This window comes from Nanorana parkeri, unplaced genomic scaffold (genome assembly GCF_000935625.1).
Source record: "Nanorana parkeri isolate BGI_ZX_2015 unplaced genomic scaffold, ASM93562v1 scaffold701, whole genome shotgun sequence".
In the NCBI taxonomy this organism is placed as follows: domain Eukaryota; kingdom Metazoa; phylum Chordata; class Amphibia; order Anura; family Dicroglossidae; genus Nanorana; species Nanorana parkeri.
This window is the reverse complement of record NW_017306969.1, coordinates 53,601-73,837: the sequence shown is the minus strand read 5'-3', so window position 1 is coordinate 73,837 and position 20,237 is coordinate 53,601. Positions and strand designations below refer to the sequence as shown.

The window sequence follows — 20,237 nt, the reverse complement described above, 5'->3', positions numbered from 1 at the left end:
TTGCCATCTAATCGGTATTTTATGAGCCCTATTGAAACACAGGACCAGCATGGCCTAATTAGTGAAAGTCATCTCAGCTGTACCTCCAACTACACAGGACTACCACTACATACAATACTACTACTACATATCACTATATACTGCTCAGTCAACGGGACTCAGTTGGTGATTGGTTACCTCACTCCTGGAGCCTTAATACAGTACTGATAATGTGTGAGCATGAGAAAAGAGCCAGGAGTCTTGCTGGTAGTCATATTGACATGTTGACATTAGCCTGGCTGGTAATTACCAGGCAGATTTAAAATAAATGGAAACATTTAGCAGACAATAGTACATATGTATATATTTGGCAATTATAAAACTGTAATGTAGCACCTAGCTCCATGGTGATGCAACTCTCTCTTCTAATACACAGCTCTGCTATATTTAGCACTCTCTTATGTAGCTCTCTTATACCTAGCACTCTCCTATACCAAAACCTACATTATATAGCTCTACAGTGCTTTGTTTGAAACCATCTAATGGGGCAAAACGAAACATGCTGGGAGGTGAAACTGCATCCAATATAATCCGAAGCTATAAGTAGGATTGGGTTATGTTTTAAACAACGGTGGAGGCAGAGTTGTCCCGAGTTAACACAGAATCATGAATGTTTTGTGTGATTGCCCCAGCAGAACAGAGGTTACTTCAGATCAGCTAAGCTCAGAACCCTTCTTAACAAACAGTACAGCCCTCACTAAGCAATCTGTTCAAGAGACGCAAATCGGCAGAGCTGTAGGAATCAGCTGTTGTTAGCAAAGCGTTGGCAGAACAAAGTTTTCCAGCTCTACTGCCGGAAAAAAAAATCCTCTCTCCAGGTTCGGCATCGCTGAATTTTCCATCAGTAAATAACACTTTGCTTAACTTAACCCGTTCTGTGTCTTACTACCTATGTGTTCATCTTAAACTGAAGGCTGACAAAGATTACTGGAACCTATACGATAATGTTGTTTAAATTAGGTATAATTTTAGGATTATTGCTTTTTTTTACCTGTCATTGTTTGTCCTCTAGGAAGACTTATGTAACATGCTTAATGCACGGCTGGACAAATCCCAGGAGCCAGGTAGCCAATGCTCCTTAAAAAAATGACAGCTTTGCCCAAATTTTGAGGTTTTCACACATTAGCAGTATTCAGTGCGTATTCGCACACAGAAAAATGTGCCCAACAGAAAAACGAATGTATTCCAATGTATCTGGTTCACACCTGCGTGTCGTCCGCACGATATTCTGGGCGGATTTTACTTGTCAATGGAGCTGGCTCCGGAAAAAAAAATCCTACTGGCTCATGGACAGGACAGACTGGCTTCTGAATTCCATATTTTTCCACCCCTGATTTAAAGTACCAGTAAACTTAAAATGCAAATTACCTTTGTCTGAAAGGTGTACTAATCCTATTCAAAATATATATACTGCAAGTGAAAGTGCCTGTATAGTTACAGGTGTATGGCACTATATATTTACTGTAATCTTCTACATTTTTATTCACGTTAGGCCAAAGAAGGCTTATCGGAAGCTTTTTACATTATATGTGGGTCTGCTAAGCTAGATTCTAAAACCTCGACTATATATATATATTTATATGTGCCATCGATAGTGGCAGTTTGAAAATAATTTGATATATGACCTCTGTTTCCCACACACAACTCCTTTTAAAGGTGTTCTAATAAGAAGCTGTCACACTTAAGTAATAAGCATTGTGCTTCTTATTTAGGAGAAGCAGTTAAAAGCTCCCTCTGTGGTCCACCTTAAATTTAATATGTCCGAATTAGTAGGACTGACCCCGGTACCCCTTTCCAAACATTGCTCCTATATTGTCCTTCGCACGACACTACCCATGAGAAGACATGGTAGCCATGATGGATTATAACATTTCTTGCCCACCCTTGGCCTGCATCAGCTCAAATGGGTGGTCTCCATAATAAGAAAAGAAAAATCAGTCTAGGATATTTCAAAGGGTTGTGTGTCCTGCTGACATTTTTATGGGGACTGTGAAATGCCTCAACCATTTGTTCCAAAAGCCTATTTGTAACCTCCTTCTATACTCTTTGTGAGGGGAATGTGAAACGGGAATAAATGTCCTGTTTTTAGAATTTGTCATAGGTTTAGGTGATGATCACTTGATGCCTTGTAAATATAATTTACTTATTTAAATGGGGTGGTTGCTTTTGAACCATTTGCCACAATATCACTGGTTAACCTTCACAACTGCATTTTTCATGCAATGTGGTTTAGCCATGTTTAACATGCTATGCCATTAATTCTTATGGAAGATGTGTTTGAAACTGCAGCACACATCAAGCAGTTTTGTAAAAATGTACCATACTAAAATCCGTAGATGATTTTGCAGTAAAAGGTTCTTTGTAAAAAAATCTGCAGCAGCTTTCCTTATCCCCCACTGCACCCAAATATCGGGCTAGTGTGGATGCCTGCACTTTATACCTGTGGGAGGGAGATAGAGGCACTTTAAGAAGAAGCTAAAATGTTGTAGAGCAGGTTGCAACCTTTGACTCAGCTTCTTAGCTGCAAAACCCAGCATATCCTACAAAATAGAAGCTTAAGAATGTAAACACTGAGCATTGACATACAAACTATGAATGGCAATGAGAACATAAACTCTAGAATGTACTTAGCCTCTTCACTATACAAAATGGTTTACCACAATCTGTGCAACAATCATATACTGCATATACAAATCCTGACCAAATAACTAGTTTTGAGCTACTATGGGAAAAGGCTGGAGCCTCCGCCAGATTGCAATTGCAATCTGTAACTCCATTGGGGAAATTTTCCTTTACTTCTAGGGACCTCAAAAAAAAATCTGTTAAAAATGTTATACGATAACCATTTTGTACAGGTGTGTTTTTATCAAATTAATAAATGGCGGCACTGATTGATTCAATCTCTAGTAAAATGTCAGCCTGTAAGGCATAAAAGCCTCACAATCTCATATTTACTTTACCCTATCTCCAGGGGGAAAAGTACATGTAGCGCTTTATCCCGTTTTGATAGGAGCAGTAGTTCCAGAGCTAGCATGATCAACAGCATGCACCCCTTCCCCACCACTGTCCGACAACACTGCCATGTAGAGGCATCATTAATTAGAGCTGGCTGGCAATGCTTGTCTTTGGCACCATTAGCCTTCCCAAGACCAATGCTGTCACAATGCAAGCAGAGGGAGGGGGCATATCAGAGCAACTGACTGGAAAACTACACAGGCATGCTCACATTAGATAGGGGAAAAACCAAGTGAACTTGGCTGGAGCTTCATAACTGCAATGTACAGCAAACAGTTATGCAGGGGGAGGTGTAGTGTCAGCGATGACCTCCATTTCCCATAGGAACTAACATGCAAAGGACTGTTAGCAGCACAGAAGCGACAATCTCACTGAACAAGGGGTGGTGACAACTGAGCTCTGCTTGAGCGGAATAAGAATGCTCACAAATTGGGCTACTGGCAGGGGAGGAGCTGATAGGCATGAATAGAAGTAGTAAAGCATTTCTTTGGAGAAGCACATACATGAATAAAATGTACGAGCATTTCAATTTTCAATGCTCATGAGACTTCATCTTTAACCTGGCCTTTGTAACCCCACCATCAAACAATAGCTGCTAAGCATCCTAATGGGGCCAATGACCTGTCACATAGAGCTCAGTAGGAAACCCTCTGCGACCACAGCTTTTTTTCCTAATACACAGATGAAAATATGTAGATGAATGCTGAATATAATTACGAGCCTTCCTAAATGAAAGAAACATTACTCCTCTGGTTGACTTGCATTATTTCATTGCGTTTAACATTGAAACCACCAATCGATATCAGACATGCCAACACGACCTACTTCATTGTCCAGTTCAATATTTTCCTCTTTCCTTTTCTGACTAAACCCAGGGGCAGCTAATGAATTGATGTGAATGGACTGTTATAAATAAATAATTAATTGAGGAAATGTAAATTGGGTAAAAGTCAAAGCAAGAGAACCGGTCCAGGTAGTGAAAAAAAAATACCTATTAAATGACACAAAGAGCAGAACTTGAATGGCACGTTATAATAGTCAATCAATCTGAATAAAGATTGTATGAAATCCCGGAATTCTCAGTACAGTGCAGCATTGTGCATTGGAACAAGCTGTAATTTCAGTTAATGTGGCTTAGTATTGATTATACATCTCACAGTAAATTAAGATATGAGGGACTCCCTGCCAACGGTGTGAATTTTCCTCCTATTTCAACACAACAACAATAAGGACTGGGTAGAAATGTGCCTCTGTGGGGGGAGTTCCTTGTCCTGACACAGGGCAGAGTGCCAGGACAGCACACAGGTAAATTCCTGATCCCTCAACACTCTCATCTCCTATGCAGAGAGAAGACCTGGCTGGAAAGATATTATCTTCTCAGTTCGCAGGGTTATTAACGAGCTTTGTGCGACCCTCCGTACTGGGCGCTGTGTAAATCAACCTCCGTACAACCAGGCAGATAATGAAGCAGCAGTTTCTCAGGCATGAAACAAGGGGGCAGAGAACCCTGAGAGGATTTAATGTTGCAGTCTCTTCAAGGACAGAAGTCGTCCAATACCAATCAGAGGTGACGGATACCATTTTCACATAAAATAGGAGGACTGCCACGCTTTTCTGAGTGCAGCCGAGTAGAAGAAGGCTCAGTGCAAATGATGTGCTCTGTTACAGCAGGACTGCAACCTGCATGCATGGCAAAAGCACACCACTTATGTATGCTCTCAGGAAATGTATTTTTTATACTGTATATAGAAATGTCACGCAACAAAATACAACATCCTTGTGGAACTATATTAGGGGTGGACAAATTATTATGGAATTCAACAGCCAATCTGTGCAATCCAGGAGCCAATAGGATTTTTTTTTTAGGAATCAGCTCCATTGATAACTAGAGAAAACCCCAAATGTTAGCTGTAATTTTTAAGAAGCATTGGTTACCTGACTCCTGGGATATGTCCAGCCCTGGACTATATTAAAACTGAACTCTGGGATAAAAAAATATTGTCTATAGATACAAGAGGCATATATATATTTTTACTTGAATCTTGCTGTGCTTTGGTCCAGCTTGGCCCAATGTAAGTATGCATATGATATACCCGATTGGCCCACAGGGATCTGTAAAGTACTGTGGTAGCCAGAGCTACTATAGTGCTGACAGCAATCTTACAATCCTATAGGACATGGAGTTGAGCATTCTCTGATTGGCGGAGGAACTGTGACATCACAATCTGCCCCTCATCCAGTCAGAGAATGTCTTGTATTCATTGATAAAAATACTAGGCACTCTGAATGGCCGCTGTGCCAAGCGAGCCATTCATTTCAGAACAGAAGTTGCTCAGCTCAGTGCCATTACAGGACCCATAAGATCGCTGTAAATGACTAACAGTTATGGCTTTACAGGATTTTCATGGCCCTATTAGGTATTACATATACTGTACATATTAATGTAAGTACACATACAAATGTATACCTGCTGCTCTCTGAATGGCCGATGTGCCGAGTGAGTGACCCCCTGTGTTCTCAGCGCAGAGGGGAAGTTCCTGAGCACAGTGCCATATAGGACACAGAAAATCGAAAGCAGCACTGTAGGAGCTCCATAAAGGATCTCCATGGCCCTACCAGGTTTAAAATAAGCTTACTTATCTAAATATACATAAAAGTGTATACCTGGAGCTCAGCTTTAATATTCATAGGGAAAACTGGCATTTCTGCAGTGTTCACTTCTATATCACATTCTCTTTTACCCTGAGGCAGTTTTATAAATAGCACACAAATTCTACATTTAGTGGGATGTTACAACAGTGAGGATAATGGCCGGCACTCCCTATTAATAGATGTAACCTGAGCACTGCAAACCAGACTCTTTGTATTATAAACGGGACAGACAGGGCCATTGAACGGAACATGTTTGAAAAACAAGCAGCAGATAATATTCTTATTATGACTCTGTGGCTTCCCATGGGTTGACAAATACCTCTTTCTGGCCATTTTTTCTTCTTGTCTTTATTTATGATTTTAAGTTAGCACCTGTTCTCCTATTTATCCTGGTCTCTAACACACCCATTACTATTCAACTGAGTTCTGTGTCACAGCTTAAATATTCAATTCTCTTTAGAGTAGTCACATTTACCCATACAGAGCATCCCGCAATTTCCTTCCTGAATAAACAGGCATCCATGGCAATGCATGTTTAAAGTGTACCTGCCCCCCAGATTTGATGCAGGGAGCCAATGTTTAGTCTCAAACAGTAACTGAACCATTAATGCCAATTCACTCGAAACACCTGTCCAATCCAGCCTTAATCAACCAAAACCAATGTTGAAGTCTCAGGGAACCCCATTAAAAAAAATACTATATCCACATTAGCAGGATTAATAAATTGTACATACTTTTAAATGGAAGAATAAATAAAATTGCATAATTAGAGCATACTACACCCAGAGCAGATTTTCTTATAACACGCCCCTGCTCCATACAGCAATTATAATAAAATGAAACAAATAATAATGCTCAGAAAAGAAACACAAACTGGGAAAATTGTAGTGTCCCCTATACTTGTCAGTGGAAATGTGTCCCCTTAAATTGGTGGTTAATGGAAAAAAGCCCCCTTCACGTTGGTGGTCAGCAATGAAGTAAAGCCCCTTAAAGCTGGCCATACACTATTAGTGAGCAAAAACTCAATTCCCCCATTCATGTTAACAGCGTAGCTTCCATCCATCCATGATGTTTAGCCTGGATGGAGGAATCTGTTAGACTTCTTTCATTCCACCCACAGGCTGTATAAAAGAAATCCATAAGTGTATAGTCAGCTTTAGATGAAAGGTGTGAGCTTGTGATGACACAGAAGCCATTAAAAATAATATAACATAGCACTGAAAATGTAATGGCCTTTCACGTCTAATTGCACCCACCTGAGTATATAATGGTGACCATATTTTAATGCCAATACACATTGCTGACTTGATGGAAGCAGTGACCCACAGCAGCCAATCAGACGCCACCATTCATCAATTTATTACAGTCAGGACAATAATTGATGAATGCTGACTAGATGTTGTGGACTACTTTGCAAATTGTTCTTCATGTTATGTGTAATGGTACATTCTAAATCTTTTTTTCCTTTTCAAAACAATGGTAAACAAACAACCAGGACTACAAGGAGAGTATAAACCAAAATGACCGTGCCAGGACTAGATAAAAAAACATTACATAATTTCAGTTTATGGAATGCAGTGCTGAAAGGTTTGTTGTGTCTTTTTTTGTCCTAGTCTAGAATATGGGCATATTATATTAGCAACAATTGTTGCAAGAATTTTGTTGTTGTTCCCATAATCCGTTTAGCCAGGAGACAAACGTTTAATGAATTGCAAGGTCTCCCTGGAGGGGTTGAAAGGTGAAAAATAGCAAGGAATTCTTATCAGCAATGAGCCAAGTAGCAGTAATAGGAAGAGCAACACAAATACAGAGGAAGGAAGTAGTTTCTGTGTTTCTACAACACAAACCATGTACTTAATGTACAGTACGAGAACTAGGCAATGTTCTTCGACAAAACAAAGAGTTCAGCCCAGCGTCAAAGGTGGTGCAACATGGAGACACCCTTCTCAGCCTGTTACACCCTCCACCCAGGATTGAAGGCTCTGAATCACCGGACACCTCACATACTGTGCATGGATAAACAAAATGGCCAATCTTCTCACCACAACCTGCTGATTACCCAAGGACCCAAGGACCCATGACACTGTGCACGTAATCCCTAGGTTAAGATGAATGCCATGGCCTGAATACTGTTGCTGACTTTTGCCAAATTTAAATTCAATAAACTTCCAGACTACAGAATTACTGAGCTAGCTAGCATAAAATTAAATAATCTCTTGGAAGATTTACAGAAAGCTGAAGGGATAAAGCATGATTGTAAGTCTTTAGCTGGTGAGATCAACAATGTTACTCAAGCAAGCAAATCTTTAATAGATCTGATCATCTGATCAAAAGTATTTTTTTTATTTTAAAGAAGAACTCTGGAGAATAAAAAATGTACCCTTGCAGTAGAGCGAGCCCTGCACTGCAAGGGTTAAGTGCTCATTTTCTAGGGGGCTCAAATAAAGCTGAATTACTCAACTGATCCTTGGTCCTGCCGGCTCCCTCCTGGCTGCTAGACCGGTTACCACTGCCTCCTTTTCCCTGGGCTCCAGTCGTCCAAGGACCGCTGTAGTTACCAGATTTTATGTGGGAGGACATTGAGGGATATTCCATAGCCAGAGAGGAGGTGGACAGAGGTGGGCGCTGACCACTGAGGGAAAGGGTCAGGAGTTCTCCTTTAAGTATATTTTTAAAGAAAATCTGTCATAAGAGAAAATGGCCCTAGGTGACCTTTCCTGATTTTGCTAGTTGCTTGGCTGTCATGCTGACCCTCTAAGGCAGAGGTGGCAACTTTGACCCTCCAGCTGTTGTAGAACTACAGGTCCCATAAGGAATTGCAAGACTGAAAGTTACAGACATGACTCCCAGACGTAGAGGCATGTTGAGATAGGTAGTTAAAGCACAGCTGGAGGGCCAGATTTGCTTACCCCTGCTCTAAGGTCAATAATTTGACTTACCCATAAAAACCATGCAGATATGGACTTCAGGCTTTTTTGATCTACATTCTATGATAGTGGCTTAGAAACCACTGGGTAAACGCAACACCCAGGCAACCGATATTTTCAGAAATAAGTCATTAGTGGCACTCTGAGAAAAGGAGGGCCAACACTAGCAGCCAATCTGGTTCTGCTTCAGTGCACATGTGCTGACAAAAAACACGATGGCAGTGAAGGAAGCAGAATAAGCAGTAAGATGACACATGACTCTGCTAACTCCTTTACAACCAACCAGCACAATGGGGGTGCGTTCTTGACCAAGCTATGCTTTTTGTGAACTTGGCTGTGCTTTATGGCAGGCATGTCCGGACCACCTATGCATCTAAACAGGTACAAGCTCAAACCGACCAAGATTCACAAGAAAAAAAACATCGAATAGCAATTGACATTTTTAGCTTCTCATTACTTTAAGTGAACAATACCAAGTTTTTTCCATCTTGAGAATACCTGGCCATGGGTGTCTGCTCTTATATGAAGATAGCTACAGCAGTTATCACCTTAACAGACCAAAACTGGCAATAATCATCTAAAGTCTGGTGGCCTTAAAAAGACCTAAACCTTCCCAAAAATAAGTCTTTGCTTTTGGCTGGAAATATAGAAAAAAAAAAACTCTCACTGAACATGAAAAGTGAACTGACAAATGCCGGCTCTTGTTGCTTTCACTGATTTAAACACCGACTCAAACGCTGCTACTTTTGCTAAGCCAGGCATACAAAGATTTTCAACCATGTATAAAAAATCTCTGCAACCAATAGCAAGTACTATTGCTGCTCTCATTAAAGCTAGTCGGTTAACCCCGACACTACCTAATTACACCTATGCAGCCAGTTTCCATTTTTTTTTGTCAATAAATCATTAACCAAAAATACCAACTCCCCACTATATAAATTATATCACAACCCTTGGCTTGCCAGGCAAGTCTTCACCTCATTGATTTATGTACTTGAAGTAGAAACAATATTTATTGTTCCCGTTTGATTGCTCTCTAGGTTTCTGTTTCTTGGGAAGCTTGTTGAATTAAAATAAAAATGACATCCTCTTTTCCAAGCACAGACAGATCATCTGGACACATTTCTTCCAGCATCCAGTGCCAGAAATCTGCGGCGGGGGTGAAGGTGGTACAGCAGAGAAAAGGGAATGCCAAAAACAGAAAGCAGATGGGGGTGATTAAAAAAAAATAGAGGCACAGGAAAACAGAAAGAGTATTGATTCAAGGGAAGCATTGACATGCTAATTTATTTGCAATGGCCCCGCTCGTTTTGGTCCATTGCTGGCACACTTCGAAAAGGAGACGAGGTTTCAATAGTTGATGAAGTCTGTTTTATTTTTTCCCATTGCTGCTCAGACACAGAGTAAACTTCAACGGGATACAAATTGTATGAGGAGGGGTGGATTAGGCTGGGGGGTGCCCGTGGGACACTGGAAAATCCCTTCTAAAGCAGCCACAAAGCAAAACTGCTGAAAGCTGGTAATATAATTCACCCTTTACTGTCCCTAGTGAGTTAGTAAGTTAGACTTCTCTACATTTTTTACCTGTGCTAAAAATATATGTTGGAAAATTCATTAGGCTAGCAGCCCCACCCACCCTATAGCGCAATGCCTTGAATGTGGAAAGTAATCAGATCCTCAATGTATGAGTATTATGATATTTCCAGGGATTCCAAAATGAGGGCCGCTAAAGCAGCAAAATGGGTGATGACACTTGGAAAACCAGGATTAACTGCTTGCTCATTCCGATCTTGAATGAAACAACAAGCTACTAAATTATACATTTCCTAATTGGTTATAAAGCTTAAAACAAATAAATGAAGGGAAGTTTCTCCTGCAATAATTTGACCAAAAAATATCTGCATGAAGGTGAAGCTGAGTCAATAGGCACCTTGTGGCCTTTGAGCTGTTCGGAAACTACTAGTCCAAGCAATATGTGCCAGCTTCAAGGGGTTATTTGTTCCCAAGTGATTTAAGGCTGTATGTTGAGTAATACATGCAAAATGTAAACTCTCAACACTCATATATACTACAGAAATGCTGTATGAGGGGTCATGCATTGAATCAACTGATCTTGGATGTACTTCCGTAGGAAGTACCGTAAGTGGTCTTTATGGTACAGATCAATCATGATTACATCATGAAGGTGTGTGCTGTCCACTGAGGGTAAACCAGACACATTTACTGCCTTTAAAACACATGAGAGATGATGTATGCTGAGTGAGTGAAAACATCATCAAAAAGATGTGTGTCATACCAAGCTCTCACCTTAAAGTGGGGCACCCAGTTGTGCCAATATTGTTATAAACCTGCCTGTGATTCCGCCAATGAACTGTTCTGAAACCGTGAGCCAAGACTTCATGCTGATAAGAATAAAAAACTGAGATTGCCTCAGCGAGTCTGTTTGGCGTCCTAATTACTGTTTATCCTGCGGATAGCCCCTTATTAAAAAGTGAATAAATGCAAGCCCCCACAATCCTCCCTCCGTCCAGCAGAAAATCCCCCGACAAAGTCCTGCAGGCCTATAAACAAAATATAAAGCAGGCCCACTAGGTACAGCCCATTGTAAGGCCCACCAAGAAAAAGAAACTCACAGGAGGTGGGTGGGAGTCAGAAACAAAATGAGCAGAGAGGATTCCTCACTTAGTCCTAAACTTAGGGCAAATAGAAAGGAAGAATATATTTGCATCAGATCAAGGTCAGAAGGGCCTTTAGAAACTACAGAGAGCGGTTCTAGTCCCGTGTTATTTTCATCCCTTTTTAGAAATGTACACGTTCAGATGTGCAGTGGTGGGAGGGGGGGGGGGATCTGTACAATGTACAATAAATCATATAAAATATGTAAATGAGCAATGCAACAGAAGAATAGGAAATGCTTTTAAGACAGCTGACAATCTCCATTCACGAGGGAGAGCGGAAGAGTCAAAGGCAGGAGGAGATACTTCCTAGTAAGCAAACATGGTTTCCCAGGCAGCTTTGAGAGTGGGGAGATAAGACTGCTGAATATTCATGATGTGATCAAGTAGTTATGCAAATTATTGTTTGCAAATCTAAATATTATTCACCTGCTGTTCTTTGGAAAATTGTGGCCAAGACAACTAGTAAGCACTAAGATTCCTTAGGCATAAGCTGAGATACTGGAGGTGATACCTAAATGGAGACAAGGAAAGTGTCTGTGTTACTCGTGACGACCGCTCTACACTACAGGGATCATACAGAATGATCAGTAGATTCTTATTGTTTATCATGGGCAACACAGATGTTTGTTTACCCTACTAAAGCCTCAGCACCATTGGTAAACAAGAACATAGGACATTTGGTTAAAATTACCAAAAGTGTATTAATAATAATCAGCTACAGGTCTAAGTTGTTATCTGTCTAGATAACTAGACCCTATAATACATGCTAGATACCAAAGCTATGGAGATCAAGTTGGTTGTAGGGAATAAAAACATGGTATGATATGCGAAAAAAACTAAAATAGTATCAGTTCATGGTTTATCGGGTTGCACAGATATCAAGTACAGTACTAGGTACAAGTACAAGTACATGTACCGATACGTTTGAGCTCCATGACTACACTAGAGAAAAATTCAAAAATTAGGAGGCAGCTGTCATTTGTAAGGAGCACACGGAGCTCCTGGGATTTGTACATCTCTGTTTTAATGTACGATTTTGTTTTTATAAATATAAATATAGGGATGCACAGATACCAGTTTTGCGAGTACGAGTACTGGTACTTGCCGAGTACTTACAAGTACGAGTACTGATACAAGTTTGTTTATTGTCATGTGACAGTTTTTCTAAAACAATACAGACTAATGATTTCAGAACAGTGGTGGAGCGCCAGAGCCAGGTCTCAGCTGCAACCTCTGCAACCTTGGTAGTTCTCATGAAAATGCCAAGTATCTGCACTGGTACTCGAAAAGTATCTGTGCATCCCTAATGGTTATGGTATTATTATCAAGCATCAATGTCCTAAAAAGTGACAAGGACAAAGTGAAGATATTGCCATAAACTATCAGCCTTCCTCAGATTTTCAATCTTGCGCAAGATGTTAGCTGGGTTCATTTTATTAATAGTAAGATACCATGTGCATGTGTGTGCGCGCATGTATGGTGGGGCCTTAATACGCCTACTGTGAATACTACATAGGGTATTTATCTTTAAAGCATACATATTTTAATTAGAAACAAAAATTGGGCATGATTATGTTGGCAATTATCTTTTCCATTAATGAAAGCATACAGAGTTACATTTTCAACACACTTTTAGTAACCTGAGTTGCAGATTGTATTACCATCCTCCAAATGTAATGCCAAGCCCAACTTCTAAATATAAGCATATATTTCACAGATGTTTCTCATTACCATAAGTGCTTGTTGTGCATGTATTTCATGTGGGTGTGTACAGGACATAATAATGATAACTATTTATAAGGATAATTACACCAAACATGATGATTATCTTTCCAATCAACTAATCATCACCCAGAAAAATGATGTGTAACCTGTAATCAATGAATTGCTGACTATGCTGTGCCAATGGAGTTGCTTTTATAAGCCTTCAAGGTTGGAGATTCCCTGTCCCTGACCCTTGTCCAGTGATACTCAGCAGGTCTTTGTCAAACTGAAGAACTTAATCAATCTTGGCCAGTGACTAGGGAATGACAGGAGGAAGATAGATGAGGGATTGAGTGACCTCAGGACCTCCCTCTTGTCTTCAGTCTGCTAAGATCCAACATTCTAAGAACAATCAAGGAACAACCTGCTGGCAGGGGTCGCAACCTACAGGCTGGTGCATCTTTCTTATCCTCTCAAAGGGACAATTAATTTTACTCGAATCCACGCCCAAAGCTCTTATCTATATAAGATCTGAGTCCAAACTGGACACTGAAGAGGGTGATCCCAACAGACTTGATCAATGGAGATAATTTAATAACTAGCACTGAAGCCTGACATGAAGGAGTGTATCAGCTAGGTCAGCAATGGTGTACAGCCAGACAAATGGTAGTCAGTATGCCAGATGCTGACCACATAAGACAAAAGGCAACAAAGCACAAAAAAGTTGTGAAGTTGGAATGAGCAAAATAAATGCCAGCGTATTCAATAACCCATTACATTACCGAGCATGTGTATATTAACACATAAATGTGTGTATATACTGTATGTATATGTATATATATATGTATATATATATATACCCACACTACCCACACTTGCATCACAGTTAGAAATGTTTAATTGGCCTTCTTTAAGGGCACTTTTGTGTGGCTACTAATTAACTCCTTCCACAGGACACCATCTGACAAAGGCTTTGCAGCCTGGATCAATTTGAGGCTGGTGCCATAAATTCTTCACAGAAGAGCTGAACCTGAAGTAATGTGCTAAAAGACCTGTGCTGGGATTATGGTGCTATGGGCCACAAAGAAGTGCCAAAGCTTATAAGAGCCTGCACAGTTCTTTCAGTTAAACAGATCACAGACAACCTGTTGCTTCTTAGAAAGTTTCTTTCTCTTTACCAGTCAGTAGCTTGGCCAAAAGAAGGATTTATTTATTCCTGTGTAATTTTGTTCAACAAATAAAGTTGCGCCATCCTAACACCACAAGCCAAGGTTAGGCCTCTCAGGAACTGCAACCAGTAGTGTGAGCTGCCAGCCACTGTGCCAAAAACAATGCAGCCTAATTTACCACTGAGAAAACGGAATAGGAAATGGATTGCCCTGCTCTTAGACAGGTCCAACTCTAGAAGCCATAAAACAAGGCCTTATGCAAGTGTCTAGACTCCAGTACAGAGCAGCCCTGGAGCCAAGATACATATTGCCGTGAACTGAAGACAAGGGTCTTTTCAGGTGTATCACACACAGGCTGCTACTGTGCTAAGCACACATATACACAATTACAAATGTGTGCACTTAAAGGCCATAAGCCAAAGTCACTACGACCTACTCTTCTTCTTACTATCTCCGGTTTCTCGCATGACCATATCGCTATAGAAAGTAGTAAATCAATATCATTTAAATGTTTACACAAAATCTAAGTAAACATCTAATAATTTCAAGCTAACATATTTTTAAAATTTTTGTAATTGAGGAATGTTTAGCAAAGCAATACATTGTCATTCCAACACCCACAAGTTTAGCACAATTCACAGAACAGTAACTTCTTTAAACAAACATTTGGAATGTACTATTGTATTTAGCAATACAAATTAAATGTGTGATGCAGTATGTTATAGCGTCAGTCTTCTAAGCAAATGTTTTAGATCTCTGCTAAGCATTTGGAGTTAATAAAAATCTCGTAAACTTTTACCATTGCTAAATTCTATTAAAATATTTTCCCATTTAAGGTTCAGCAGACTACTCGAAACAGTGCTGCTTCTCACATGAAAGCTACACATAATCATTAAAATGAGACCAAAAAAAGATGTTCTAGAAAACAGTAATTGATACATGGGTCCTAGATTTCCCCTTGCTACGTTTAGGCCCTACTGGATGTGAAGATAGTGAATTCACTGTCATCTGTGCAGAGCCAGCCTCTGAATATGTCTCCCTGCCTTCTGCCATGCCATTTGTTCAAGTTATGCCTTGTGCCAGCCCTGCCACCTGGACCTCTTGGCCTTGTGTGTGCAACCCTTCTGTCAACAGCCCTCCCAAGAGATCTGCTAATTAATGGCTTGTTTCCATTCATCTTATGACACTTTCAATTACACTATTATACACCAGATGGAAACATACAGTTTAGGCTCTTACCTTGACAACCACCATTGCGCTCTTCATACCCGGCATTACATAGGCAGTTCCCAATAGGCACCAGCCACTCGCCATCGGCTCCACAGTACATTTTAGGCACGTCTTTCTCCTCAGAGTTATTGACACACGATCCCCTGACTTCCACCAATGAAGAGGTGTCAGAACCTGTGATGGTGTCGGGGAACTGGGCCAGGTTCCGAACAGTTAATGGACATTTTTTGTAGAAAATACGGACGGAGACAAGGGCAATACATGCTCCCACATCCTGGAAAGCCAGGTAGAAACCTTTCTTGCTGAGTGGACCTACATCCCTGACCTCTGTATTGAGCTTTATTATTCGGTCTCCAATGTCCACTTGGGTGAAGCTTTCATCAGCAGCTATAGTGTCAATTTTGACAAACTGGGCTTCACGGATAAAGCGCTCCTTATCGCTGTTTGATTCATAATAGTAGAGATTAAAGGTCTCCTTGCAAGTTCCCATCACACCAGGCAAGCTATTACAGTCCCTTAATGTAAACTTAATTTCAACGTACACCCTCTGTGCCCCACTTCGGGGGATCCAGTCAGTCCGTAGCCAGTTGTTCTGGCTTGATTCCATTACGTTGCAGACCTGATAGGTCCGTATAGGAGTGTTCTTCTCATCCATGATACTCACTTCTTCCCACTGTAATAAAACAAAACAAAAAAATCTAAATTTCGTTTTTAAAACTACAATCGCACCATTAAAATATATAAGCGATTCACTATTGTGATATATAGACCTAATACCTAGTAATGCACAGATCAGTGATGATGTTTAATGTCCACTCACCCACAGAAGACTAAAGTTTGCTTAATGTAAATTTTGAGAAAGATTATTTCTGATTGGTTGGATGTAGTTTACTGTTGTTTGCAAAAGATCATTGCACTTTGTATATAAAGCAAGTCCAAATAAACACTTTAGGAAAAGACTGCTAGTAATTTTTAAGCTCGGCTGCAGAGGTAAATGAAGCACAGCTTTCAGAATCAAAGCAACATCAGACTAGTGCAACCGCACAAAATAATGTTACAATATAAAATATATAAAAAGCTACAATTTCTAAACAATACCATATACATAGTTGCCAGTTTAGCTGGCAACAGAATCAAATACTCCTGCCTCCTGTTGGCCACAGAGTAGATATGATATTTGCCAGAGGCAGTCAATAATAAAAAGCCATAAGACCCTTAGCTGTTCATATCAAGCAATCTGATTCTAATAAGGTCACATCCTCATAACCTTAATGTATATGAATTAACCTTTACCACCAAATCTAAGTGTCATCAGCTGGATTTGCTCTTTTCTTCCATACACAGCTATGTATATGGATATGTGTACCTCCTAAGTAAAATGTCCTTTATTTAAATATTCATAGTAAAATACAGATCAAAGAAGTAGCCGTGATGTGCATCGTAAAAGAAAATGCAGTCTACCGTGGATGCCTGACTGTCCATGTACTATTAAATTTTTCACCAGCAGTATAAAAATAGCATGCATGCTTTCGCTGGGCTTGGAGAAAACTGTCACGTCCATAGGGAGACAGAAAAGTGGCAACTGAAATCAGCATCACTTAAACATTACTGCAGACCTGACAGTCTCAATATTACTAGTAATGCAAGACATTCATATTATGTCGACCTATAAGTCAATGTCAAACTTATATGTCTATTTATAAATAAAGGTTTAAAAACACAGAGCAAACAGAACGCAGCAATACATTCTCTGGCTGTGGGATGGTGGAGATGTGCACAGTATGTGTCACAAACATCAGTGCAATGTTTTATAATGGCATTTGTAATAAACAAACTCGTATAATGACTTCAATGAAGTCAACAGACAGCTGAAATATAAAATTGACTGAACAAAAGAAGACAAAAACAAATGTATATGTATGTATTCTATGAAGCCTCTATTCATACAATCAAAACAGGGGATTACTGATAGTCAGCACAATGCAAAAGTGTAGAATTGTTTAGCACAAAAAACTTCCATTAGAAGATCTAATGCAACAACCAAAGATTATGTTTCTACTATGAAGATCTATAGGATCTCGTTGGTAAAATTCGCCCTAAGCTCACCACACACGTTAAAATCTGATTGTACAATTTACTTTAGAGCTACCAAAACTGTAGTGCAAGGGCCTGTATGGCTGGATACAAATTGATAGGATTGTTTAGATTGGTCCTCATATTGCATCATTTTTGTAACTCTAAAGTTGAGTATACAAAGGTTGTACGGTAGGGCTGGACAAATCCCAGAAGTCAGCTAGCCAATGTTCCTTAAAAATTACAGCTGGTGCCTAACTTTTAAAGTTGTCTCTAGCTGCTCTCAATGGAGCTGGCTCCTTAAAAAAATCTGCTGTCTCCTGGATTGGTCAGACTGGCTCCCGTCGACCCCTGTTGTATGGTCAGATTGTAATGTCTATGGTGACCCTTACTGCTGCTATTAAAAAAGGAATTTCATGTGGGGCAATTAAAGCAGGGCTGGAAAAATCCCAAAAGTGGGGTAGCCAATGCTCCCTAAAAATGACTTAACTTTTAAGATTTTCTCAAGTTGTGTCAATGGAGCTGGCTCCTATAAAATTCCTGCTGGTTCCCGGATTGGACAGACTGGTTCCCAGATTCCATATTAATTTGTCCACCCCCTGAATTAAACTATTATACGGCTTACATAGTTGGTGATGAGAAGATTTTTGCAGGTATTATGTTCCTCAAGGTAAACCCATACTGCATTGTTAGACTGTTTCCACTATACTTCTTGCCCTTGGCAAACAGAATGAGCGATTGTCCCATTGTACAGCCACTGTGTGGGGATAAGGGCGGCTACGTCTGAACAAAAGTTCCATAGGCTGGGGAATTGTGATGAACACCAACCACTGCAGTGGCCCGAGGTAAATATAAGCCAGGTTCAGGTGCCAGTTGGACATCCTGATTCTTCTGATGTGGGCATCTGCTATGACTATTAAAATATCTTGAGATGTCCTTAAAGCTGTAAGAAACTGGAGCTCCTTATATATTTTTGTTCTTATTTTCAGGGTATTTCTATCACATACTAGGCCTAGAGGCACAAGCAGTGACAGAAGTGACTGAGTATTTCATGCATATCAGTCTGCTTTGCCTGCCCCAGGTAATGTATTCCTTGCTGGGTAGAACAATGCACGTTCTAAGTGAAGGGAGATTCTCTGAAAAGCAAATCATTATTTTACAAATACGTGCAGATCACAAAAAGTACCACTGCAATGGCAATCATACCTATATGATGTCTGCATGGCGTCTTTACCTATGTCACTGGCATGTACATGGCAGTGACATCAGTTGACATGTTATCTTAAAAGTCCAACACTGATGCCACTGCTTCATGCAATGTGATCTGCCTTGCCTTCTATGAAATATGTGAGTGCCCTGAAATGACCAGTGCTGTACATTTTGCATGATTTGCTTTGGAGCAAAGCTGAGATAAACGCTCTCCAAATGCCATGGCATTTCAGGAGTATACTTAGAATTATTAAACTTTGTTCTGTTCACATATACTGTACATTGGTTAAATAGCTTACACCTTCACTGCTAAGGTATTTTTACCACCAAATTACAGAGTAATGCTTAAGAAATTGAATAAATCCAACGTGCACAGTAAAAACCATCTTCCTCTAGCCTTCAAAAGCACAGCTACATAATATACACAAACTGTGTTTTCGTATCAGTATAAAGAAAAGATCGGCAGCACCAAGTAACATATAAGCTGGACGGTTCCTACAGGTTGCAGCTCAGCACTGTTCCTTGAATTGATGGCCTTTGATTCCCCACAATGGATCTCTAATTATACAAAATAGTAACAAATTCTCATTGCCTCACAAAGTTATTCTATTACCTATTTTTGTCAGGTATTCACATTCATCTTATTTTTACTAAAAAGAAAACAATTTACATTTTTTTCTTTTTTTACTTTTACTTGTCAGTCAATCCGTAATAGTTATCCCCCTAAAATATTAAGTTTCAGGCCCACAAAAGGTAATTGATATGGTGGGCCACAGAAGTAATAAGCCTCTCCGCACAATCAACCAAAAATGAGCCTTTCTGAAATCGGTATAAAGAGCCAATCATCCCATTAGAGTCTCTTAATTGTACCAAATCAAGAACTTACCCCTACTTCTACAGGACTGGCTATCCAGCCAAGCTCTCCCTGAACAGACCTGGAATCCAAGAGGGTAACTGAAAGAAAAGAGCAGGTATACCGTGAGTGACATGTAGGGGAAATGGAGCACAATAGTCTATGATTGAGATCCATCTTGGAATGCTATTACATCAAAGCTTGTATTATTCTGAGCATACATTTCTATGACTATGCCATAAACAAAAAAAATTGTATATTAATTATATACTGTATATGTAACACACATACACAGACAAACATTTGCATTTGTTCATTTTCATATCTGTGTCCTTTGTAGGCAAATGGTAGTTGCCATTTTGTTCCACTAATAGATAAATGTATAAAATATTTCCGATTTTTTATATCATCATACTGATTTTGGTACCAGTTTTATATGTACTATGGTAATGATGTGCTGACAGACTGAGCCAAGATAGCCCCATGCCAGGGGATCTTAACTAGTTCCCTAGCTTTAATCAATATGTTTAACACAAGAATTTTGCAGAAAAATTCAGTTACTGTAGACCATATGGCCAAATTCATAGGAGGTATCTACAATCCATCAATCATTTCTACAGTCGCAGCTCTACTCTGCTACAATTCCTGTAAAAGCCTTGCAATATATACAGTATATATCTATAATATC

At 39.8% G+C, this 20,237-nt stretch overlaps 1 protein-coding gene across 2 annotated transcripts in view; it reads right to left on the bottom strand.

Annotated features, from left to right (window-relative positions):
- EPHA4 (EPH receptor A4) overlaps nt 1-20,237 on the bottom strand; it is a 69,135-nt gene that overhangs the window by 46,136 nt on the left and 2,762 nt on the right. For both annotated transcript variants that reach the window (XM_018563825.1, XM_018563826.1), the window contains exons 2-3: nt 19,583-19,650; nt 15,424-16,087 (exon numbers count right to left, since the gene is read on the bottom strand). In XM_018563825.1, coding sequence (XP_018419327.1) covers nt 15,424-16,087; nt 19,583-19,650 — 732 coding nt within the window. The remainder of the gene's footprint in view (nt 1-15,423; nt 16,088-19,582; nt 19,651-20,237) is intronic.